The 25,612-nt window shown below is 44.0% G+C and overlaps 1 protein-coding gene across 2 annotated transcripts in view; it reads left to right on the forward strand.

Annotated features, from left to right (window-relative positions):
* Positions 1-2,713: 2,713 nt before the first annotated feature.
* The window catches only part of LOC146859022 (nuclear envelope pore membrane protein POM 121-like), an 80,901-nt gene continuing 58,002 nt past the window's right edge, over positions 2,714-25,612 (forward strand). The window contains exons 1-10 of one of the 2 annotated variants that reach the window (XM_085649658.1): positions 2,714-3,190; positions 4,459-4,671; positions 5,160-5,315; positions 5,752-5,832; positions 13,907-14,078; positions 15,350-15,432; positions 15,736-15,806; positions 16,154-16,275; positions 17,805-17,910; positions 18,262-18,411. In XM_085649658.1, coding sequence (XP_085505784.1) covers positions 2,808-3,190; positions 4,459-4,671; positions 5,160-5,315; positions 5,752-5,832; positions 13,907-14,078; positions 15,350-15,432; positions 15,736-15,806; positions 16,154-16,275; positions 17,805-17,910; positions 18,262-18,411 — 1,537 coding nt within the window. In that variant the 5' untranslated portion in view covers positions 2,714-2,807. Of the gene's footprint in view, positions 3,191-3,581; positions 3,678-4,458; positions 4,672-5,159; positions 5,316-5,751; positions 5,833-13,906; positions 14,079-15,349; positions 15,433-15,735; positions 15,807-16,153; positions 16,276-17,804; positions 17,911-18,261; positions 18,412-25,612 lie in introns of those variants that run through there. The other variant, XM_085649659.1, reaches the window with a different exon arrangement.

The following is a 25,612-nucleotide window of genomic DNA, read 5'->3' on the forward strand; positions in this document are numbered from 1 at the left end:
AGCTCCACCTTGCACTTAATTTTAAACTAATATATAAGCCAAATTGTTTTATGCATGTTGGAATTAGCGAAATCTATTGGTAATTAATCTTTTACCAAAATAGAAATGGCAGGATGGTTAGTGTTATTGTCAGGCGCTGAGCCAATGCGCCTACCGAAAGTACAGCCGGACTCCCAGAATACTCGGCTGTAAGAAGGTGTGGCCACAACTGATAAATACGGGCGACGACAACCAATCGGAGCGCGTAATACTGACAACTTGATATTGTTTGGTGGAGACCAAACGAAGGAAGCGAGGAATCGCCGGAGCTCGCATGTGCGAGATTGAAGTACCTGCGTGCCTCGCGGTATTCAGGATCCGTCGTGGAGTACGCGACTAGAGGAAATCTGTTTCCAGCGCCTAGGATCTAGTTCGCGGGACGCTGACGTAAGCGTCACCGCGTTTCATGTGCCCAGGATTATAGGGAGGAAGAAGTGAACTCCTTCCTCGCGGGACGCTGACCAAAGCGTTGCCGCGTTTGCCGAGCCCCGGATTGTCGGGGAATTAGGAGCGGACGCTTCCTAATCAGACCGTGGAGCAGGAACGGTGGGACTCTACACCGGAGCCGCAGCCTGTGCATCTTTCAGGTAGCTTTGTCAGGAAAGGAGGGGCTGCATTGTGCGGGACTATTGATATTGGCAAAACGGGCTGCATTGTGCAGGACTATTGATATTGGCAAAACGATACCACGAGTGTCGGGTGCTGGGGTGTGCGTGACTTTACCTTTACTCCCAGCTCACACTTCGCTAGGGTATCAGTTATAGACTTGCTCTTTAGAGTAGAGGAGGTCCAGGACTCTGAGACAGTGAGAAACGCTCCTCAATACTCCTTTAATTTGGGGGAACAGAAAGGGGACATCATAGTGTACAATATCCTACCCGGATTGTCGTTATTGGAAGGGGGGTGGTCCCTTGATGAAACACGTTGCATATGAATGCACGGTTACTGATGCATGGGTATGTCTGAGGTGACACATTGGTGAGGCATACGTAGTGAGACCTAATGAGAGTAGGTTGCCTTGTGTTCATTGTAATGTGTGTTATGATTTCCTTATGTTACAGGTATCCCAATCCCCGCTGTTCCCATCCTAAATCCCTTTCCCGCGCCTGATTGCCCTGGTACTCTGTGTTCCTATATTCAGAGCCGGGGACGTCGGGAGGTGGAACCCTTGTGCTTCACTCGACTCTACGGAAACCACAGTGGAACATAACAGTTATTCCCTGGAAATGTTTCTTGTTTTTTATTTGGAGAGAGATGTGTGTAGTGAGAGGGCCTGATTTAATGTGTTGTGTGAGAGCTATATGTAACCGTAAAGAGGGACAAATAAATAATTTAGCGTGGTGTAGTGTATACTTACGTTTTTACAATAATGCTTCACAAAGGACGGTTACTGTTGTTAGTAAGAGTGATTTGTAAGTAAGTCAGTGGTGTGTGGCATTTTTTGGTTTTATGTATTAGCGCCACCTTGCACACAATTTTATATTGATAAATAATTTTTTATGCTTGCCGGAATTGCCGTTTTCTTTTAGTAATAATTATTTTCCCAAATCAGAATTGGCAGGATGTTTAGTGTTATTCACTAAATATGTACCATGTGTTTTTTTTGGGTGAGAGATGTGTGTAGTGTGAGTGCCTGAATTAATGTGTTGGGTGAGAGCTGTATGTCACCGTGAGGGACAAATAAATAAATTGTAGAAAAACGGAAGCAAAGTGTTCGGTGCCTTAAGTAAATGCTTAAGCAAATAATAACAGGGACAGAGTAAAATGCAAAAAGAGGCTGCAAAACAATAAATGTTATTCTTTTTGGACAAGGCTGGCTTTAGAGAAATAGCACATGATTTCAAAATTCTAAATGCGCGCACTCCATTTCTTTAATAATAAGAAAACGGAAATGTTTAAGCACAAAAGCATTAATAATTATGAGACGGTCATGGCACTGCAATGATAAAGGTCCCGAAATGTTTGTGGTTTGGTACTCCTAAATATTAGTCCCAGCGATAGAAAAGACAAATGAAGCAGACGAGGAGGGAGGGGGTAGTGAGAGCAGAGAGCAAGGAGGTGGAGGAGAATGATTCATGCCCTGTAAGGCTTAATGAACCATTACAGAAAGCCAGATGGCAGCTGTATAGCCGCACACTTGAGGCCAGCAAAAGCCTTTGGTAGCACTTTGAAAACCAACTTACTAGACATCTCGCAGAGCAGCGCATGAGTTAGCTCAGGCAAGACCTAGAAACCACACATTCAACTAGGCGGCAGAATGACTGCCAGCCATAGAAGATGGAGTCAGCCCTATTTGAAGGGAGCATAGCCTCGTGATTGGTGGAATTGTCATGACTCGTTCTCATGCTTATGGGAAATGTAGTTTTTGTTTTAGTGTTTATTTGGTGGTTGCTCTGGGTTTGCGGTAAAGAAATGAGTAGCATAATCGGAGCCTCCGGTCCTGCCATAGCAATTGAAACGTCTTAAGGGGCTAGCTTGATTTTTTTTGTATTGTCCAAACGGTTATCTTTTTCTTTTAAATTATGTTTTACTTTAAGGGGACAACGCTGCTGTAGTCTTTCTTCGCTGTCAATCGTTTGCGAGCCTAATACGTCCGTTCGTGAACATCTGTACCTCTGGTCCTTCTTCTGTGTTCGGGTAAATTACGCCTCACTCTCCATGCATGAGACTCCGAAGTGTTGCTAAGCTGCGGTGACGCGGCACGCAGGGCCGTGCTCCCTAGCGCGGGGCAGGTCGGGATATTTAAGGTGTCCCGCGCGCGGCCCGTGATGGTTCCTGTAGCCGGGCGCCTGAGCGCGACCTTGGTGCTCGTGCGGCACCGCGCGCGGGGGGCTGTCTGGGCCGCGCTTCTGTTACTCGGGTTTGGCCTACTGCTACCCGCCTGGGCGGTGGTGTCACTTCTGCTGCTTGCGGGCGGCGCTTGGTGCCTGCACACTGGGCCTCCGGGGCTGTGTTTGCTGCCGGAGCCCCCGCCCAAAGCCTGTGCAAACGGCTGCCCTTCTCCCTCTCCTCGCGTCATGCTTATGGGCAGCTATCTCGGCCACCCAGAGGCAGGCGTCGAGGGGGCCCGGGGTCAGCAGCAGCGTTTGCGAGAGGCATTACACAGGCCGAACCCCGCCGTACCAAGCCCGCAGCGGAGGCTTAGTTACGGGTAAGGGCGATGGCACTTGAGAGTGCGGGTCTTTAATTCATAGTGTGTGTTTGTGCCACATGACTCTCTAAAGCCGAGGGCAGTTTGTGCCTTTAGTGTCCATAATAAAATGGGAAGGAATCTGTGTAGCAGTAAACTTTAAAGAGCATCCCTCTTAACCCCAATAGTTTATAATCACGATAGGGGCGAGTGGTTTTGGAGGGTGTTTCCATTTAAGTAAATGATGGTGAACATGGATTACAATCTAGTTGTAATCCAATCCAAAATCTAGTTGTAGCGCACGGGAGGCATTTTGCTTGTCTGAGCGGGTGATGTGCGTTGAAAAACGTTGTAGTGGTTGGTATGCATGGGAGCGCACCTGTAGTTTTGTTGATGTTGAGATCAACGCGAACACAAGCCGTTTGGGAATATCTAGAGGCTTTAAAGGTGTTGGTTGAGTGAGCAGTCGATTCGTAGGCGTTTCTTGGGACACCATTCTAATCGCCAGGTGAGCCCTTATGATACTGTTTTCATATTGAGTAGGTGAGTAATATTTACTGGCAAGTCAGTTGGGTTACAGGCGATGCGTTAAATGGAAATAAAAAGAGAAGGCATTCACTGTTTCAGAGTACCTATTTGCTACTGTAAGGCCTACAGGAGACCTCTGCACTGAGTAGAAAATGTCGCTGTCTGCTGTGGATGTGATTGATCTATGCTTGAATCTTGATAGGTGTCCCCGAATGACTGCTGTCAAAAGCTGTATAAAGTTCACCTGCGGGTAATACGCTTCTTGAGTGGCCCATGTTTTCGATCTTTTGCGCAGTTTTGTGACGTCACAATCCAAGCCCTGCAACACATCCTACTGACCTAGCAATATATTTATTCGCATGAAGAACGCATTTTTGGGGCAGGTGGAGTAGAAAGTGTGCAGATCAGCATGCTGGGGTGAACATGAAGCACTCATTTAATTCAACATCTGCCAGGGTAGAGGCTCCCAGCTAGTTCTTTGGATTAGATATTAAAGTTTGCAAAGTAATTTTCTAATGAAATTGATATATTGCTTCATGTAGCGCAGAGCTGGTGATTGTCACTTGGCCCGTCGCTCTTGCCTGAACTCGTAAAATTGTCACCGGTTATCTTTAACGTCTAAATATATTGCATTTTGTCTGTTCTACAAACGCATGTATTAACTAGAATGCTTGGCGAGTTTGCTGCTGCTTTCGCCGGCATCTGATAATTCATGTGCTTGAATGGCCTTGCTTGGTTGCTCAGTATTTCATTCTTTTCAGAGAGCTCCCAACCATGAACCGCTTTGCTTTGACACCTCGACGGCGGTATCCTATTCAACAGACACAGTATGCTTTGACGGGGGCAATGCCTACGGTGCGCTGGGATGGCTACCAACGCAAGAACGTGTTAACTGCTAAAAACTCCACAGTGATCCACAGTCCAGTTACAGTGAAGATTGCACCACCAGATAGCAAGATTGCTCGCTCTCCCATGTAAGTTTATAGCGTCTAGCTGCTATTTTTGTGCAGTCAACTGGAAATTTTCAATAGGCATTAATATTTTGTAACTGAACTACTGCAGAAATCTTTGCATTGAATGTTAAAGTTTTGCTTAAAGTGACTTATTCAACACTTGTTCAATTGTCTACATATTTGGCTTCCTGTATTGCAATAAGGAGGCATAGTTTTAGCTGTGTTTGCTCCTGATGAGGTCTTGTAGACTTTAACTTTAAATCAAACAGTTGGTGGTACCGATGGTTATCTTTTGTTGGAGCGTTGTGCATTTTGTTAAAAGCTGTTGTACAACTCAAAGCTTGCTTATATTGAGGTAACTTGTATGTTTTTTGCAATTTCTTCTTATAACCTGTTTTCCGTTTGTCGATGGTATAAAAGTAGATTTTGTTAATATAGTTGGGAGCAAGGAATAGCGTCACTGCCAAAAATGTAAAGTTAGTAGTCTCACTGAATTCTTGTCTCCGCAGCTTTGACCAGTTGACGTCTCCAGTATCTAAATCTGCGGCAAACGTCCCACCAGACCCATGTGCGAGAGAAACGGTGCTTAATGCCCTGAAAGCAAGTCGAAAGAGGGTTGTGGAAGAAGACATAACACGTTTAGATGGTCAGGAGAACAAACGGAGGTAAACGGGTGTTACCTTAAGGGCGATAGGGATCCTAGTTGCAATACTCATTTTTTCAGCAGCCTTTCTAACTATTATTCAGTTTTCATTGAGCTGCTATGCAGGGTTCGTCTTGCTGGCATGACACAGTCCTACCTGTCGTGTTATAATTTAATAAAAGCAGAAGTGATCAAAGATGAAGCATGTTGCATTCTGCTCGGCTTTTAATGTGGCTTGCCTTACAGTAGATGGTTACTGGCTTTGCTCTAGGGATCGTGTTCTCCCACGGCCCATATGGAATGTATTATACCATGACCTTGGTACGCTTTAAGTGCTTTTATTTCTATGTGATGAAATGGATAGTGTCTCTTGAATAGTTGTGATTGTTTCTGAAATGGAATCTTGTTCTTCTGTTGTCTCCTACTTTATTTGCTTATTCTCTGTTAATCTTCTACAGGCGACATGACAGCAGTGGCAGTGGACAGTCTGCATTTGAATCCCTAGTGGCAAACGGCTCGCCTGCATCTCTGATACCAAAGTAAGGAAGGATAAGTTACATGGATAAACTGTTTCATATAGGGATGGGGGGGGGGGGCGGGTGCATTTGGAATATTAGTGGATGCTTGTTTGGATTGTTGGTCGTTGCTGATGTTTATAGTTTAAGGCGAGAGCATATCTAGTCTAGAGACCAACTGATTCTTCTGGAGACTTTCCATTTTTTATAGTATTGCAGCAACCTTCTTCTTTAAGCTGACTTGGAAGTATTCCCTTTCCCCTTCTGTTTTTTTGTCGATGGTGGTCTTTGTTCTGAGACATGATATATTCCCTTAATAGACAAGATTGTTTTAAGTGCTTTTTAAATAACTGATGTAGTACGTTACTAGCCAGAGCTTAGTAAAGCAACACAAGTAATACACAAGGTTATCAACCAATTCCCTTAGTTCATAATGTTCAGCACATAGTAGTAAGCTGGGGCTTGCAATTTCTTCAAGAGAAGATAATTTTATAGATGGGTGAGTTATCGGTGGAGTGACATGGCAGGTGGGACTAGGTAGAGCGTTTCAGAACATTCTAGAGTGGGACCGATTCTTGAGGAATCAGTGAGGTATGGGATTTTAAATGATGGGTAGAATCCATACAAGTAGGTACTCTTTCAGACTCCTTTGTGTTAAGAAATATGAGGCATATGTGTCTGTAGGGGTGCTCTTCTAAATCTTCATTGATGAACTTTTAAATCGCGGTGTGCAAGCAGAGTACAATTTTGCTATCCAGCACTCTATCTACCAGAGATGGTTACCACCTTTGCCTTAATTTAGCAATATTGCAGTAGATGGGAAGGCTCCTTGACGAGTAGGAATTGTTGATGAACAGCTCTGGCTTCTTTTGTTAATTTTAAGTTTTCTCAGAGTAATACAGATTTGAATCAGGAAAGCGGCGTTTCGATTGGGGAAGTGGTTATTCATCCAACGTGATCTGGATATTTAGTATCCCATAGTTTAATGGAAAGATTTTTCTGCTTTCCGAATTTCGGGCCTTCCGAGAACCAGTCTTTCTCAAGGTCCAGCCTGGTCAGCGCATGTTCTGCTCTGAGAGGAGTGAAGTTTTCGGGTTGGACTTTAAGCTTCGTCCATATTTTTCATTGGCTTGTCATTGTCCTTTGTAAACTGTGTTGCTTTTCATTGGTCAATGGGCTTAGTTTTCCCTCCATATTTCCACCTTGTCTCATTTTGTAACCTCCCATGATGACACCCCCTGTTATGTGTGTTACTCAGTAGGCTTGAAGTACTTCCGAGCACTATTTACTTAAATGGCTTTCTCCTGCTTGTTCTTGCAGGCTGGACACTCTCCCACAACGCTGTATTTTTTTCACGGCACGCTGATACAGTGGCTGCTGTGCCATTAGATTGTTTGCAGTGCCAAATGCTGCTGCATGTTTACTTTTCTTAGCATTTGTCCAATTTTGAGATCTTGCCTGGCGTTAGCTGCGTGCATGCGCTGCTCTCGCCATGCGAGAGCTTCTTGAAATCAATACGGTTCGAGAAGTTCAGTTTCTGCTCCGTCCCTAAATTTCATTGGGGTCATTAATTATGCCGAACCGAGTGTGCTCATTGTACCGGAGGCTTTTCAGTCCCTCCTAGTTACAGCCTTGTCCTCCTTTGACCACGCCCACCAGGATTGGATCTTTCACTGGCGGCGTGAGACAGTGGGTTTTATGACTGGCCGCACTTTATATATCATTTTTTTTTACTATTGCGTGCGTTTGTACAGCCTCGTGGCGACAGCTGTTTGTGTTCTGGTGACACCACGCTGTTTTTTATAACTTTGAAACTGAGCACTGCGCCCGCTTCAAGGACACCGTGCTCAGTGTTAAAGTTAAGAAATTTGTTGTAATCTTCTCTAAGGTATGTTTGGTCTCTCTCAGCGTGGAGTGTGGAGCGCGGTAAGCTTCGAAGCGGATTGCTGTCCGTAGGAACACAACGCTGTAATTGGAACTTCAATTCCTCCTTCAGGTAGTGGGGCGTGTAAATGGCGAAAATCCCTTGTTTCCAGTGGGATGATTGACGGTTGGTTCTTGGACGTGATGCCGCCGCTAGAGCCATTGCTTACACATGCGCACAACAGCGCGTGAGATTCCGCCCGACGTCAGTCTCCTGCGATCCTGTGCCCAACTGACTTTAAAAAGGAAGTCACGCACGTTGCTCACGTCTTCAAAACAAGCCCCACTCCCTTCAGATAGCACGTCATTACGACGTCGGCGGCCATCTTAACAAAGTACTTTCAGTGCTTCGCTTCAAGTATTGATACTGCATTGTACTTTTGTATCCTACGCAGATTGGTCACTCGTTCTGTCCACGCATATTCTTAGGACTGTTCAGCGATTTAAGGTACACACTGCTTTGGTGAACATTCAAATTGGTAAATTTTAGCGCTTTCCTTATTTTAAGCAGCGAAGTGCGTGTGTGTGCTCAGAGCTCCTCATTCTTTTGCTCATTCATTAATCTCATTGAGTTTCAGTCTCACACAGTCACAGCAGCAATGGAATCACAAAGCTCAATTCTTTCACCTCCCATCATCTTAGCATCTTCAGGACCTCTATCTATTGAATGGGAAGATTGGCTGCCCATGTTTGAAAATTATATTGACGCTCTTGATGGTTCCAAGTTTAGTGCTGCAAGGAAAAAGGCGCTTTTGTTAAACAATTTGGGCAAAGAAGGTCAACAAATTTTTAAATACCTTCCACTTGCTACGTTACCTAATGGGAATGCCATTGAAGATGTGTACTTATAAGCTAAGAAACGTCTCGAAACAAGGTTTGCCAAAGAAATCAATATAGTCATGAATCGGTATCATTTTATACGCATAAACAAGAAGAAAATCAATCAGTTGATGACTTTGTATCCAAACTTCGTGAACTATCCCTAAAGTGCAAATTTGGAGCAATGACAGACGAACTTGTTCGTGACCAGTTAATAGTACAGTGCAAATGCAAGAAAACACAGGAGCGACTTTGGGCTGCAAAGAATCCCTCTTTGAAAGACGCTATAGATATTGCGAAAGTTCTTGAACAGTCTCAATATCGTATGCGTGAGCTGACCAAAAAACAGGAAAATATCTCAGTTTATGTATAGTGTGTCTAGAGATTCAGATGTTGCAGCTGTATTTAGGTCAGGTAAAACTCCACAAAGAGGTAGACAACAATTCAGATCATGTTATAGATGTGGCAGTTCATTTCATAATGCGGAGTACAGTAGATGCCCTGCAATAGGGAAAGGTTGCAAGAAATGTGGACGTAAGGGCCACTTTGCCAATATGTGCAGGCAATCTTTTAAACTGAGAGTGGCCACAATTGAAGGTAACTCTAATACCTTTACTCATGACACGGTTTCTTCTTGTATAATCAATACACCCACTCAGCAGGAGGATACACTTTTAAGTGTAGATGATCCTGCTGATAGCGTGTTAAGCATTGATGACCAAATAGGTAGGAAGAATAGACCTAAGGCAGATTTTTTGATAAATGGGAAACCAGTGCAATTGATGGTGGACTGTGGGTCCATGTACACGCTCATTCCAAAAGACATATATGATATGTCATGGACGGATGTTGTGTTACTACCCAAAGATATGAATCCTGGGGGTTATCAAGGTGAAACAATAAATTTGTTGGGATACATGAATTCCACAATAGAATTTGATGGCAGATCCAAACAAGGAAAGGTATATGTTGCCACTGAGGGACCACCCATCCTGGGGTGGATGCATCAATATGATCTTTCGATCATAGTTAATCCCAGGGCTCCTACTCAGGTGATGGTGATTGAAAATCCATCTTTAGGAAAAAATTTAGAGAAAGTGAAAGATGTATTTAGAGATGAACTAGGCTGTTTTAAAGGATATGTGCATAAAATAATTCTAAAATCCAATGCTATTCCTGTACAACATAAGGTGCGCAGGACACCCTTAGTAGCCAGGGAAGCAGTTAAAGAAATGTTGAAAGATATGGTTACTTCTGGGGTAATAGAACCTGTGGAGAGCTCCATGTGGGTTTCTCCAGTAGTTATCACCGAAAAATCGGATGGGAAATTTAGATTTTGCACGACCTTAGGTCACTTAATCAAAATGTAGTTATAGACCCCTTTCCTCTACCGAATATCAATGAGTTGATTCTGGCTTTGAGTGGTGGTAAGTACTTTTCGAAATTAGATTTAAAAACGCTTATCAGATTAAATTACATAATGAGTCCAAGCCACTCACAGCCTTTATCACCATGGATGGCATTTTTCAGTGTACTAGGATGCCGTTTGGCCTTTGTTCGGCTGCTAGCATTTTTCAGAGGATGATTAATGTACTGTTTAAGGCTGTTAAAAACATTGTTTTTTTTTCAAGACGATATCCTTATTTTTGAGGACACTATTGATCAACATAATTATGCACTTAGAGAAGCTTTACTCAAAATAAGAGACTCTGGTTTAACTCTCAGACGGGAGAAATGCTAAATTTTTGTTGATAAAGTTGACTAGGGTATGAAATTTCTGATCTTGGAGTAAAACCCAAACAAAATCTTTTAGATGCTATTCGCTTGGCCCCCATTCCCTCTGATAAGGACAAACTGAGATCCTTCTTAGGACTTATAGAGTATTACTCAAAGTTTGTTACGGATTTTTCTACCAAAACTGTTGCAATGAGATCTCTCTTAAAGAAAGGTGTCGCCTTTGTCTGGGGCACGTCTCATCAAACATGCTTTGAGGATATTGAGAAAAATATTTGTGAAGCAGGTATCCTCACTCCTTTTAACATTAAACGCCAATCAGTACTCACTGTGGATGCCAGTGCCACTGGTCTTGGAGCGGTTTTGGCTCAGTTGCATAACGGTCATGAAAAAACAGTGGCATTTGCATCTAGAACATTCACCAATTCCGAAAAAAATTATTCGGTGATAGAACGCGGAACATTGGCGGCTGCTTGGGGTTGTGAATACTTTAGAACTTATTTATGGGGTTCCAAATTCACACTGAAGTCAGACCACAAACCCCTTATCAAGGTGTTGTTACCAGGAGGTACAAATAAGTGTTCAGCAAGGTTGGAGTATTGCTATGACATAGTTTACATTCAAGGTTGGAAAAATGTACAAGCCGACTGCTTATCAAGATTGTCTCTTGATTGGGAGACTGTTGATAAAACTGCTGTTTTAAAGAAACAAAGTGAAGGAGCTGTAGCATCAGTACAAGATGCAAGGGTAAGTCGAGCGCTATATAAGAACACACATACATACATACATATTGAGTGTGTGTGAATCTCAAGCCATTACAAAAGCAGATTGGATCAGAGAAATGTCAGACAATTCTATGTTAGAGCTAAAACGTTTAATTCTGTTAGGTAGTAGAAGAGAAAGCTCAGTCTCTCCTTCCACTAGACCGTATGTTAAGATTCTGGACGAACTATCTGTATGTGGAGATGTAGTAATCATGCGAGGGGAATTGTTTATTCCACCTGTGGCATTAAGACACAATCTAATCAGCTTGGCTCATGAAGGGCATTTAGGCCAAACTAGAACAAAAAAAAGGTTGAGGGTGAATTGGTGGTGGCCCGGTATGGACTCTGATGTAGATTCTTGGGTTTCAAGTGTTGTACTTAAAATTTTATGTGTGTGTGTGTATATATATATATATATATATATATATATATATACACACTTTTAATCCAATAGTGAAGCAATTGTAGACGAATAGCTAAGATTTACTTATTCATGCAGTCACTTATATACATGTTAAAAAGATAGAATATCAGTAATATGTACATATGTTTCGCCGAACTAATGAATATATATTTTTTTAAATATAATTGTTCTACACGTTTATACATAGCAATACACATATAGGTAAATACCTATAGTACAAATAAATGCTTGTATACAGACTGACATGCTGTGTGTTTGCGTATGGTGCTTATGTGGGGAATTCTTTAGTGGTAATTTGTGGATCTTGTATGGGGGGGGAGGGGGACAAAGTTCAGTAGTTTGGCTGCTTGAACAGAGAAGGATGTGCCACCCATGGTTTTTTTCCCCTGTATCTTGGGATTTTGGGGCGAGGTGCCACTCTAGAACAGAGGTTCATCTGAATGTTTGGTGATTTCATTCCTGATGAGTGGTCCTGTTCCATGTATCGCTTTGTGGGTGATTCAAAGCAGCTTGAACGTGGATCTTCTGGTACCTGGTAACCAATGCAGGGCTTTCAAGGCAGGGGAGATGTGGTCTTATATGCAAGAGTAGTCTGGCAGCAGAGTTCTGAATCCGTTGTAGCATTTTCATGGTTGTCAAAGGTGATCAGTAGTAGAGGCTATTGGCGTAATCGAGTTTGGACAGAATAAGGCACCTTGGACCTTGTGTGGAAATCCCAAATGCCCGAGTGAGTACAACTGCCCCAGCCCCACCACCAAAACAGAAGGCATTGGTCAAGATTTCGCTGTTGGCCCCAGTCGCGACTGTAAACACACTTCAGGAGCCCCGTCACTGGGCTCGGCTCCGAAGAAAAGACCAGCCTTCCGGTAGCTCGGGACCGAGCAAACCACATGTAATAGTCCCACAGGCGCCTTCGGTACCGAAGCCAAAAGAACACTCTGCTCCAAAATTGGCTCAAAGTTCGACGCCAAAGGACAAACCGGCCCCGAACACCTTGCGGCCGATATACAAACCGGCTCCGGACACTTCCAAGCCTAAAGACCACCCTTCGGCTCCAAGACCTAAACCCTCGGAACTGAAAACTAAGCCAAAGGACTCCTAAGGCCAAGAAGCAGAAACTTCAACCCTGTTCGGAACCGAAAAAAGTAAAGTAACTTTTTCATCTGCATCCTGTCGATCCCAAACAGAAAAAGATTTACATTCATCCCAAAACAGGACATGTCACAACTGTGCCATGCAGGAAGAAGAAGCTAGACACAGCACACACACCGCCAGTGCCTGTGAAGGACTGTGCCACTTCACCCATACCACCTTCTCCTGTCCTTCCTTCTAATCCTGTTCCTCCCCCTAAACCTGTTACACCACCTCTGCATGTAACCTCTCCACCACATACACCACCGCCAATCGATGATGATGACTTGTGGAGGGGGGAGACCCTAATGACCCGTTCACAGATCCACACGGGACACCACAAGACGATTGGGATGATTACAATGACCCAATAGATCCATCAGGTCTCCCAAGCCCCCAACAAATCCATCTCCCCCAGACGACAACATTGGTTGTGGACAACTTATCAATAGGGCTGCTGTTTTTCACGGTGTGCACATGCACTCAGACTCAACAGAGGAGGATTTTCTTCTAGGTGCCTTTGAACAGTCCCAGAAAACTACAAATCTTACCAATGATTAAAGGGGTAATTAAACATGTCCCTGACACATTCAAAGACCCTGTACCAGCCAGGATTTGTATTTGCATGAGTGAGTCATGTGTGAAAGCGCTCAGCATGTAGAACCTAAATGAGTGTGTTGTAGCCCTCAATGGACTCATTAAGAGGAGAAGCATGATGAAGGATTTGAAGCTTATACCCTCACAAGGCGTACAAAGTGCCTAATGGTGAAAGTTAAGGTGAGTGAAAGGAAAATACACTTCTAGCAATTGAATTGGTATCAATGAGTGCAGCAGAAAAGCATCCCCAAGTAAATCTCATTGTGGTGAAGGTACTATGTTTGATAGCGTGGAGTCCTAAGCATATTTTATTGTAAGATTAGCTTTGTTTTCCTAGAATCCATATATCATACAATGGTTTACTAAGAAGACTAACTTAAAGAATATTTTGGGACAATTAAAGCTCATTATTGCGAAGATGTGTACATATATTCAAGCAAGAAGGGAATGTAGGAATATCCAGGTGTACTAATTTCAAAACCACTGTTCATATGAGGTGAACTCCAAGTCCTACTTGGAATAGGTGATGATGCTGTCAATGATGTGACATTAGATAAATGAGACGCTGTCAACAGAACATTTGGTTGAAATATGAAATCTGCGCACGTGGTGTATGGCAAGTTCTGGGGCATTGCTGGCTGCATTGGCAGGGGATCTGAATGAATGGTGGTTGGTTTCCTTTCATCCTCTCCTTTTTATCTTTTAGGCCAGGTATACTGAAAAGGACCTTGAACTCTCAGAGCACTGATGATAACCACAGTAAGAGGTCCCGCACTTCGTCAGTCAGCTCTATGAACAACACTTGCACTGCTGGAATACCCTCATCTGTGCGGAATGCAATCGCCAGCTCTTATAGCTCTACGCGTGGCCTTGTAAAGGTAATGGTTGGCTTAATACTACAGTTTATTCTAGCTTTAACTGCATTTTTACAGAACACTACTACTGACATGGTAAGATCACCATGTGATAGCCAGCCTCTTCACTGGGAAATTGTAGATGGACATTCTACAAAGTATGTGACAACCCTATAGATACCAGCATTTCTGTTGGGAAAATGTTATCTTGGTCTTTGCAATGCAAGACTACTGAAGCATGTTCCATACTTGCTCTGAACATGTACTTTGTTGCATGCAGTGTATGCCGCTTTTTATAATTTTTTACTTTTTTTTTTTTTTTTCTTCTCTGCAGTTACAGGACTTAATTTTAGTAGAAGCTGGGGATTGAGCATGGGGCTACAGATCACAACAGCAATGTTGGAAGGCTTGTCTGACAAGATGTGCCATTGGCACGTGAATGCAGTACTACTGGTGCACTAAAGTGCTATGAGTGAGTTGGGTTTCTTCTGTGAGGCCCAGGTGTGCTTGTTTGAGTGCTAGCTACTTGTTACCCTTCAACAAAGTAATCCGATGAAGTCATTATGGAGGTGACCATGCTTTTTCGTATCACAGGGATGTATGTGGGTATTTTCACATCCGGGTACTGCAAATGAAGTTGCAATGATCCCCTATGTTAATCACAACTGCAGGCATTGATTTAATTTTGTGGTACAGACGGTAATCCATTGAACTAGCAATGGTAAAGGAAAGTGTTCATGCAGTAGCACTGAGTTGCATATTGATGGAGAGGGCTTTCAATTAATGTTGAGTTCCATGCCACCTTGTTATACTTTGGACAAGGTGAATGGATATGGGAAAGTTCCAAAGGGCGCATGGACTTACTTTTCTCATCAAGACTCTGCCAATTGCAATCCTTGCTGAATAGCTTAAGGTTTGTCTCCAAGAGCAAGTATCTGATATGAGGTGGAGCTAGGATTTAATCCATGAATGATATGTAGTCTGGTTTAGGGTCGAAGATAATAGATGAGAATGCTATCCCTTCTCCCCAGGTTAAGAAACTAATTTTGTGTTTTTCAAGGTGATAGTTGCTTGCTTTCCACAGATTCTAAGTGTTTGTAGTGTGAGACCTATGATGGGGCCTGTAGAGGCAAACTTTCACAAGCTTTCCTTTGTTATGTTGATTATGACGATTGTATGTTTGAAGTTATGCAGGTACTGAATCTGTGAATGGGGGTATTGTGCTAATGGAGGACCATGGCCAGTCAAAGATTGACACACAATGAAATCTGACATGTTTTTGTTTTTAAATAAAGGCTTCAAGAAGTGGGCCATCCCCTTTGTCCAGTCCTTCATCATCTCGGTCACAGACACCTGAGAGGCCTGCCAAGAAAACCAGGTGAAGCCTAGTGACCCTCAGCTGTACATCTTTCTATTGGCGCTCTGCATTCACACATACCCTGTTATGTTATTAGGCATTTCAACCAAGGAATGTAACTTGATTTGATCGCTAATAGTGCACTGTGGGCTGTCCTGGTGCCTTACCAACATATCTCTTAAACATAAATTTGTGGGTGTCTCGTGGGTTTAAGGAGATTTAAAATCTTGAGTGGCAGTCACGTAGGCAGAAATTGTAGAAATGTGACTGACTGCATTGTAGGTTTGGATCTGTCAATTTTTCATTGATTATGTTCTCCCACAGGGAAGATGCATTGCAGCAGTCAAATTCTAGTACTCCAAAATCAGATGGCAAGGAACAGCCGACTGGAAAAGGTGAGCCCATCAATGAAGTGCTCTGTGATGGTTGGGGGAATGCAGTGGTCACTGGATGGTTGCCACTTAGTAATCGGTCATCTTTGATTTAAAAATGTACTTGCTTGTAATTGCCAGCTATAAATGATTTTGTGTTTAGTGGGGTTGCACTACCTATGCTTTTGTGTCACCGTGTAAGACTTGCAGTGTGATGAACCATGTTTAGTGATGTGACAAGATGTCACTTTTTACTAGGAAAAATGTATTGGGCATTTGAATTGTAATCCATTTGAAGCTCCGCCTTCTCATTTTATTAACCAGCTTTACTGTATACACGTATAAGATTTTTTTTCTTCTTATTGTTGCAGACATGCCAGTCCTTGTGCAGAAGCCAAATTCTTTGAGTTTATTGACCTCTCCCAGCAGTGATGGGAAACGGAAGCGCAAGATGCAGCTTCTGGCTTTGAGACGCAGGGATCCACTGATCATGGTACGGCCTTTCCACATACTGCATGCTTCTAAAGTGGCAATCAAAGATTACTAAGCTGAAGGTGTTGTGGACCAAGTCTTTGGACTCCATGCATACTTTTCCAGTAGTTGCAATCGCTACTTTCAATACCATAAGTTCAATAAAGTAGTTAATCCGGTGTCATGGGAGGCCCGTCATCCTTTGACTGCTTTTGTCTTTTGCAAAGCAGATGTCTGGGTCAAACGAGACCCACAGGTAACATCCTTTCATTGTTGGGCTCAAAGTTGTGGCTGGGTGCCGATAACATCAGTTTTGGTACAATTTAGTTACAGCAAGTAGTTCCCGTTCTTCCATTAGTAGATGTAACTTGAGGATTTGGCTATTTAAGCCCCCTGGCCAATGGAAGTTGTCCACATTTGTTTGAAATTAGTCATTGTGACTGCTCATCAAGGGCTACATGCACAGTTAAAAGGCTGTCTAGGAACTATGCACTCTCCAAGAGACCTGTTTGACAGTGTTGCATATTTTCCTTTGTTGGTGACCCTGCAGCAGAGCTATGGCTATTTTTGTTAATGTTCATCTCCTACCTTTATATGACCTCCTGCTTCTCCCCTTGTGCTATTCTGCACTAGTAACAAGCCTGTGGACCCAGAAGAGACTTTGTGGGGGGGAGTTCTCCAGGGTGTGAATGTGTATGAGTGGGGCTGGTTAGAGGTCCCTTCTGTTGCCTGTTAAACTTATGGCTCATGAAACTCTTGGTCCTCACTCTCCTTTTGTGGAGATTGCACAACGGGCTAATCTGCTTTGCTGTTAGCAGCCCTGCTACAGCAGTGCACTCCAGCCATGAAACCGGCTTGTATCTCATTCAGCTTTAGACCTCTGTAAAGAGACATGCCTTAAACTTGCGAAAATATTTAGCTGTCTTAAATTAGTTTAAGAACTCCCAAAATTGGAAAGCTGTTAAGGTGGTGTATCTGGTTAATGCAACTATAACATTTATTTTAAATAACCTTTAAAAACCTTAGCTTTTATACTCTAGCAAAACGTTCTTACCTCTTCATTCAGAAATATAACCTGTAGCAGTATTCTGGCTACTGCCTCTCCCCAGTCTCTTCTTCTGTGAAGAAAGAACAGACTAGCCCATGTGTTGCATTATCTCTGAATATTAGAACTGCTTGAGATTGCCTGGTGCAGTTAACAAGCTTATATTTTGGAGGAAAACCTTACTTGATCTCAATTTAAGTATTTTATCTGTAGAGGCCATTAGATCTTGTTTTGGCTTTGTCCTATTTTTTTCTGGGTGGATACATTTGTGGTTAAAGATGCTAACTAAAAACTTTAGAGGTTGGAATTCCGCTATCTTCACTGCCTTTCTGTTCAACATTTGTCTTCATTTAAATGTGTGCTAAAATAATGTATTGTGTGCTAATGTTCTTTAAAACTTAGTTTGTCTCTTATTAAAATTTAACTGAACAAAGGTGGTGTAGTAGCTGTAAAGTTTCTTGTACAATGGCTGACCAATTCGGTGTAAATGTTTGTTTTTTGGCTAGCCACCCCCTCCACAGCTGGGTTACAGCGTGACTGCAGAAGACCTCGATGCTGAGAAAAAAGCAGCACTGCAATACATTAATAAAGCCTTGGAGGACGAACCAAGCGGTAACTGCGTACTAGTTTTGTATTTCTAACTTGTGCCTGTAGACCAGCATGTGGGACTTTCAAGGCTCGGGGTTTAACACAGAATTGTGTTTTCTGCTTCTCCCATCCCACTGCTTGTAGTAGGATTAATGTTCATGTAGAGTGGTACCAACACAATACGTGCTGCCTTTTTAGACTCTAGCGGATCTAAAACTGCACATTCAAATACTTGTTTGCTTGGTTTATGCTTTGAAAAGCTGTAGGTAGCATAGAATTTGAAAAAAATCTGGAGTGATGTACCCTTTCTCTTGCCTGGTAGTCTTCTGTTTTAATTGTATAATCTCAGTTTACTTATTACAGTCTCTTCTGCAGCCCCTTCTTCCAGCACTACCACAGAAACTATGTCAAGCAGGCTATCTCTTGCCTTTACCGTTGAAACTAGTGTGACTTCTGCACCATCAATTGGAATAAATACATCACTGGAGATTCCGAAAGAGATGCAGAAACCATCCACTACTACAGGTGATAAATGGCAGGGGTGAAATGCTCTTTCGTGTAGTGACAATGTTAATGGGAATACAGAGTACTAGATGTCCCAACATCAAACTATACCAATGCACTTGCAATCCTGTATTAAGGTTGGATTTTTATATTTCTGTAGTCTACTGCTGATTAAGAGATTCTCCATCAATACCTTCTGTTGTGATAGTGCCCCACAGGAATTAGGAAAATGAGTACAGTTTAATTTCCTTTTACATAACTGAAAAGGACACCAGCCTTTAGCTCTACTTATTTTGGATCTGTTGTGCCTTAACAGACTACCTGAAAAGCATTTGCAGGATTTAGCATAGGTTGATCTTGCTTAGTAGTGTGATTGCAATGGTCTTGGTATGTAGTTGCACTGCAAATTGCATGTTTTTGATGTTATTAAATGTATTTGACTAAGGAAGTGTATGGCAATTAAGGAAATTGATTGTAAACATGTGTATTGTCCATTTTCTTGAACTTTAAGTTTTGGTCCTTTTATCCAAGCATCTTCACTTTAGAGATGCTTGCGCAGAACTAGGATTGAGGTTTTTGTGATGGCATTGACACATGAAAGGACTAATTTGCTTTTAAGGGGGTTGTATGATCAATGGTGTATTGTAAGAAATGAGGTTTATTCTTTGCCTTGTTACCTTGTCGGACATGAATTGTACAGATAAATTCTAGTCACAAATGCATGTTTCAGAGTACTAGTAAAAAAACCACCCCTGTGGTCAGAGCTGACGAGGGTCCCCTGGGATACCCCTTACTGGAACCATGCCCTTGCAGCTTGCATCCCCATGTGAGGGAGAAAATGACAGTTGACATGGCACACTGCCAAGAGTATATGGGCTGAAAACTCGACCACTCTAGTTCCACAGCACCATGATGACTTACACTGAACACAGGAGTATTTGGTACCAAACTACTCCTTTTAATCCACACTGATGCCAGTGTGGGATTTATTGTACCATGTACCCAGAGGAAACCCTCAGATGCCCCCGGAAACCTTGCCAACCCTGGAGTGGGATCTGACTGCCTGCAGACAGCCACCACCAGACATGTGTCTGGCCCCCCTGGGTAGAGTGCTCCTGCTCTCTGGGACCAGAAACGATGCACATCCTGGGCAGAGGTGTCATCCCTCCTCCCCCTGGATGGGCTAGTGCTCGCAGACTGGATCTTCAACTGTTGCCTTTGTAACGCGCCCCACCACACCCCACCTAGCATCTGTCGCTAGCAGCAGATGGCAGGCCCTGGTTTACACCCCCACTTTTGGCGGTAATAACTGTGAAGAAAAACTAAGAATAGGAGGTGTTCCCACCCCTAAGGTGAGGAATCGAGGTGAAGCACACTTTACAGTCCCCACCATCTTTCAGGGCTAGTTCTATGCCCCTCCCACAGGAGGGTGGCATAATTGATTTAGTCGCCACAGGTAGGTTGCTGTAGGAAGCTGGCTCTGTATATACTATACCAAAATGAGGTATAGTGTGCACAGTCCAGTGGAACTCCAAAGGTAGGCAGCAGTTAAAGTAGATCGCACCTTACACTCTATTTGTGGTAGTGTGGGCTAGCAGTAAGGAAATATCAGAGGATAGTGTTAGGCTTTTGTACACACTCTGGCAAGAAATTATGTCACGCACTCACAGACTGAACTGAGACCAATTTGTTTGTATCAAATATTTAGTTATGTTATTTCTAGACCCAAGCCAATCCTGGTGCAAGTAAGTGAAGTTATACTTTGCAAAATCTTATGCAATGATTTACAGTTGAAAGCAGGTTCAAATGCAGTTGGTTGAATTACAGGTAAGTCAACAGTTCGGAACTACTATTTACTTTACAGATTACTGTGCACATTACTTTTTTAGATTAGCAAAAGTAGCTTTAAAGTAATCAGTGTGATATGCACTGAAACATTTCCTAGCCAAAATGTAAGTAATTCACTTTTAGTACCTTTGCAGTTTTCAATGTTTCATACAAACCAAATCCACTCTTAAAAGCTTTTTCAAGGAAAAGAAGTCTATGCAATCCTATGGAAGGAAATTACGTTAATGGTTTACAGGTAAGTACTCATTTGTGGGAGTTGGTATTCTGGAGTTAAAACCAGGGTTCCCCCCCCCCCCCCCCCCCAGGGTCGAGGATGCAATCCGAGAACACTCTCAGCGGCACTAGGGTGGCCAGGTGCAGAGTGCCGAGGCCCAATGTTATCCAAAGGGTGATAGGGGGCCTCCGGTTGGTTTCTGTTCACGCGCAGGCTCACATGGTTGTGGGAGCAAAGCTCCTGGTGTTGGGCTCAGGGCAAAGGGGATTGGGCCCCTCACGGTTAAGTTCTCCGTGCAGAGCCTGCAGGCAACGTCTGGGAGTTCTGGAGAGGTCAACCCACGGTGGACTCTGACGCGCTGGGGGACCTCGCTGGGACAGGTGGGCCACTCTAACTCAGGCCGTAGGTGATGGGTGTAGTGGTGGTTCCAGGCGTTGTTTCTTTTTCCTCAGCAGGCTTGGAGTCTTTCTGGTTCTTCTGAACAGAGCTGCTGTTCACAGGAGATCCGGTCTTTGTTGAAGGCTGTCAGTCCTCCCAGGGGTTCTGGAGGTCTCTGGCTGTAGGACAAGACGATTTTTGGCGCAGGATCTCTGGAAACTGCAGACGGGTCGGTAGGGTTAGGGCCAAGTCAGTTCTCTGCACTCTCCTCTGCTGGGCGTTGTCTTTCGTCCTTTTTCTTAAGTTGTGGGATTCTGAGTTCTATCATGGCTGCCCCCTAAATACTGTAGGGGGGGTGTTTTAGGGGTCCTGAGGTCAGGAGCCAATGGGCTACTGACCTTGGGGTGACTACACCCTTGGTGTGCTCACCCAACGTGGGGGAGTGAGCACAATCTCTAATCCTGATTTGCGAGTGTCTGCCATCTGTAAGACGGCGGGCACTGAAGAATTGGCTTCGCCTCCCTGAGGGGTGGGGTTGGCTGAGGTGGGCACACCTTCTGGGCTGGCTAACTTTTCCCACCTGTCTTCCTGCCAAAAAGGAGGGGAGACAGGGAAGGGGGCCTGCTCCTGACCTCAGGAGAGGCTGGGGGTCGCATTACAAAGGCTGCGGGTCCTTTGAAGCTCCCCTGCCACAGATGGCTCTTCCTGGCCTTGGGGAGGTGTGAATACCTCCGCCCAGAAAAGGCTTGTTTCTGGCTTGTTTCTGGGCTCAGGGAGCGAAAGCTCCCACCCTGAGGGTCCAGAAACATGTCTCCTGGTGGGAGGTTGGTGTGTGCCAGTCAGGGAACCCACCAGAGGCTGGTCGTTTTTCAGGGGGCATCACTAAAATGACCGGAGTGCATTTTTCATTAAATCCCACACTGGCATCAGCGTGGGTTTAGTGTGCTGAGAAGTTTGATACCAAACTTATCAGTTTTCAGTGTAGCCATTATGGTGCTGTGGTGTTCGTAACAACAAACCCTCAGCACCATATACTCTTGATGTCAGCACTGCACTCACAATGTCTAAGATTGGACTTAGACACTGTAGGGGTACAGGGCTCATGCACCTGTACCCTCACCACTGGTACTGGGCACCCAGCTAGTTGGGTGACTGATCTATGCCAGGGCAGTGGGTTGTAGGCATAGCACACGGGGATGGGTGCCATGTCGACTCTTTACTTTGTTTTGCACCAAAACACGCAGCCTTCAATGGGGGGGGGGGGGGGTGTGAGTGAGTGAAGGTACAGGGCCTCTAAGAGTTGCACAGTAAGTGCTGCAGCCCTGAGCGGTCTTCCTGGTCACAGTGCCCTGGGTACCTGTGGTACCATTTACCAGGGGCTGACCTGTGACCAGAGATGCCAATTTGGTTTGGGTATAGTCTTGTGGGAAAGAACACAGGCCATGGGAACCTGATTAGCAGGGACCCAGGGCACATCCAGTCAAAAGTGCATCAGTAGTCTGGCAAAAAAGTGGGGGGGTTACTGCAACAGAAACCCAGCTTCTCACCTGCACATCTCAAATCTTGCACATTTGTCGGTACCTGGGCTTGGGGCTCTCTGATGCGGAGTGGATAGGTCGGATAGACTGTGCATCCTGTTTCCTTGCGGTGATCGGTCTCGCCAGTTGGTGGTGCAGATGTTAGGACATCTGCGCCACTCTAGAAGTGGGTCTCTGCAGTGCTGACTTTCCTCGACGGCTGCTCGGTCTTTGTGCTGCTTTTCTAGACTTGACTTAAACATGCATTGGCAGATGCAAGGGGTAGGGTACCCCGGGTATTGGTCCTGTGCGGCTCCGGTCGTTCCTGTTGTGTTTTCACTCAGTTGGAGGACCGATCCGACCTTCAGGAGCACAGGTACTTCTTCCTCGGGGGTGAGGGGGACTGCTGTCTGGCTGGGGAGCGGCAGCCTGGTAAACCGCACTCTGCTTTTACAGTGCCTGGGGACTGCAGGGAGTAGCTCCTCTACTCCAAGGGAGATTGCTGGCAATTTGCGAAGGGGTGGCAGTCTATCTTGGTTTTTGGTGGTTGTTCAGCTGCAGGATGAATCGCATAGTCAGTTGTTGCGACTGGTGCAGGCAGGGTTTGGTGGCAAAAGTCCACAGTAGTCTTCAGTTCTTGTTGTCTTGTGGCTCTTCTTTGTCCTCTTCTGGATCTGTGGAATTGAAGTACCTGGCATCAGTGGTGCCTCAAATTCTCCATTTAGGTGCGTCCAGAGAAGTGACGGGCAGTAGCCAATGGGCTACTTTTTAGGGCGACTACATCCTCTATCTGACCACTTCCTGACTCGGGGAGCCCAATTTGACCCAAACCAAGATGGTGGAATTCCAAGTTGTGTTCACATCAGGGTAGCCCACCTTGGGGATGAAACTAACCTGATGGGGAACATGCCTCCTGACTAGCTAATTTTCCTGCCTGTTCTGGTTCCAAATGGCCCAGGGCAGGGGGTAGAATTTCCCCTGTCTGTAGTTGGGTTGTAGATCAAAGGCAGCAGAGACCTATGAAGCTACCCTCCTTCATATGCAGATTACTTGGCCATCCTTCTTGGCGGTCACAACACCAATGGCCAGCGGAGGTCTTGTTTCTGCCCTCAGAGCATGGGCTCTCACCTGTGGTCAGAAGGTGGTCTCTGGTGGCAGGCTAATGTGCACCAGTCAACCAATACACTAGTTAGTCTGCAGGTTTTCAGGGGGAACATCTAAAGTGCCCTCTGGGTGCATATATTCACAAATCCATCACTGGAATCAATATAGGTTTAGTTTGATAACCTGCCTCTCTTTAGTATCAGTGATGCACATGTAGCTGGGGAACTATTAATTACCAATGTCCAGCGCATGTACTTAAAATGGCTTCCCTGTTCACTTGTAATATCTAAGAATAGACTTTGATATCTCGGGGTCATATCTGCTCATACAGGTATGTCCACACATGTAGTATAGTGCACCCTGCCATCTGTCAGGCCTGCTGTAGGTGTGACCTTTCTATACTGCATGCAGTGTCTGCAAGCATGGCACACAGGACCCACTGGCACCCACTTTACAAGATCAAGGACTCTACAACCTTTACATTCTTTCTGGGAGTATTAATGTCTGGAAACTTGGTAAACATTTTCCATGACCGGCTGAATTTTACACAACCTATCATGATCTAGGTGTTCCTGGGGCAGTGCAGCAGAATTTTCATTAAAATGTAGCATACACTTCAAAATTAAAAACCAGACTGCTCATTATTGGTGCAAAGGTATGTATTGCCCAAACCGTATTAGTAGTCCAGTAGAACTGTATGGTTGATTTGTGCAATACTCACATGTTTAGCATTGGGCTCTGTGGCTTTAAAAAAAATATAATAAATCCCCAAATGTAGGTGTGCCCTAGAGAGGCCCTATATTACCTCCATGCTTCCTCAGATTGTTTTGGTGCACAATTTCCTCAAAGAAATTTTAATCCCGAAAAACTCAATATTGAGAAGTTGCAGTATATACCTTGCTTTCAGTATCTGCCTTGCTTTCAGAGTCTGCAGTGAATTGGTATATTTGTGGCCGAATTAAATTGAGGATGCCAAGTAAGCACACTGCCTGAGCTTGGTGAGGTACCTGCCTGCACTCTGGATTGGGCTACCCTGTCATTTGCTCTCAGCTGCACAGATTGTACTTGTGAAGGTACATAACCACTACCATGGACCTGTTTCTTGGATTCACTGGAAGATCAATCATCAACTGAAAACTGTACTGCAAAAATCACGTACAGTCTGCTCTCTACCTCCCCTTCACATGCTGTCTCTGTATTAAATCCCGCCAAGAGCTGTCCACCATTATTTGATTTAGCGACTAGGAAACTAATTTAATGCAGTGTGAACTGAAAGAATGCAAAATTCGCAGTGTAATAGTGTTTCCATGCTGTGATCTGAATAACTTCTCCAAAGAAGCTACAGAAAAGACCAACATTACTTCAAGCTGCGACACAATAAGGCAGTCATTCCTGATGCCAAGAGGAACTTCTTTGTGAAATAACATGCTCCTTGCAAACTAGCAGAATGCAAGAAACTCAATCCAGTTAAAAATGTACACCATATGCCCCTCTGTATCTGCCCACAACATCGTAGAGCGATGTATTGGCCCACTTCAGCCATTGCTTCGTTATTCAGACATTCACAATTTTGCTTCTGCCCAGTTCAGCCATTAATCAGTTATTGTGCCATTCACGTTTTAATTCTCCCACCATCGCATACATCATGGGACAGTGGGTGAGCGAATTTCAGCCACTGATCAGTTTCTGTCATTCACATTTTGCTACCACCCACCACAGCCTCCTAAATGTGGGCATAGCAACATGTGAATGACTAAAAAACTGATCAGTAGGCTGACCTATATTGCTGCCCAGGCAGGGTGTGGCTGAAAAACTCTGGGCACCTGCAAGTTAAAAAAAAAAAAAAAAAAGCTGCCACTTATTCCCTTCCTTTGGGGGCTGATCACACATACCCCCTTCTTTACACTGGGATCTTGACTACTCCACCCCCATGCCTACCCACACTCTGCAGCAATAGTGTAGAGGAAGTGAACTAGTTTTCTTCGCAATAGCGGGGTTATTTAAAGTATTTTTTTTTAATGCAGCAGTTTGTGTGTCCCTTAACTTGTATGTATGTATGTATGTATATATATATATATATATATATATATATATATATATATATATATATACATACACATATATATATATATATATATACATACACACATTTTTATTTTTA

Source organism: Triturus cristatus, chromosome 3_2, assembly GCF_964204655.1.
Source record: "Triturus cristatus chromosome 3_2, aTriCri1.1, whole genome shotgun sequence".
In the NCBI taxonomy this organism is placed as follows: domain Eukaryota; kingdom Metazoa; phylum Chordata; class Amphibia; order Caudata; family Salamandridae; genus Triturus; species Triturus cristatus.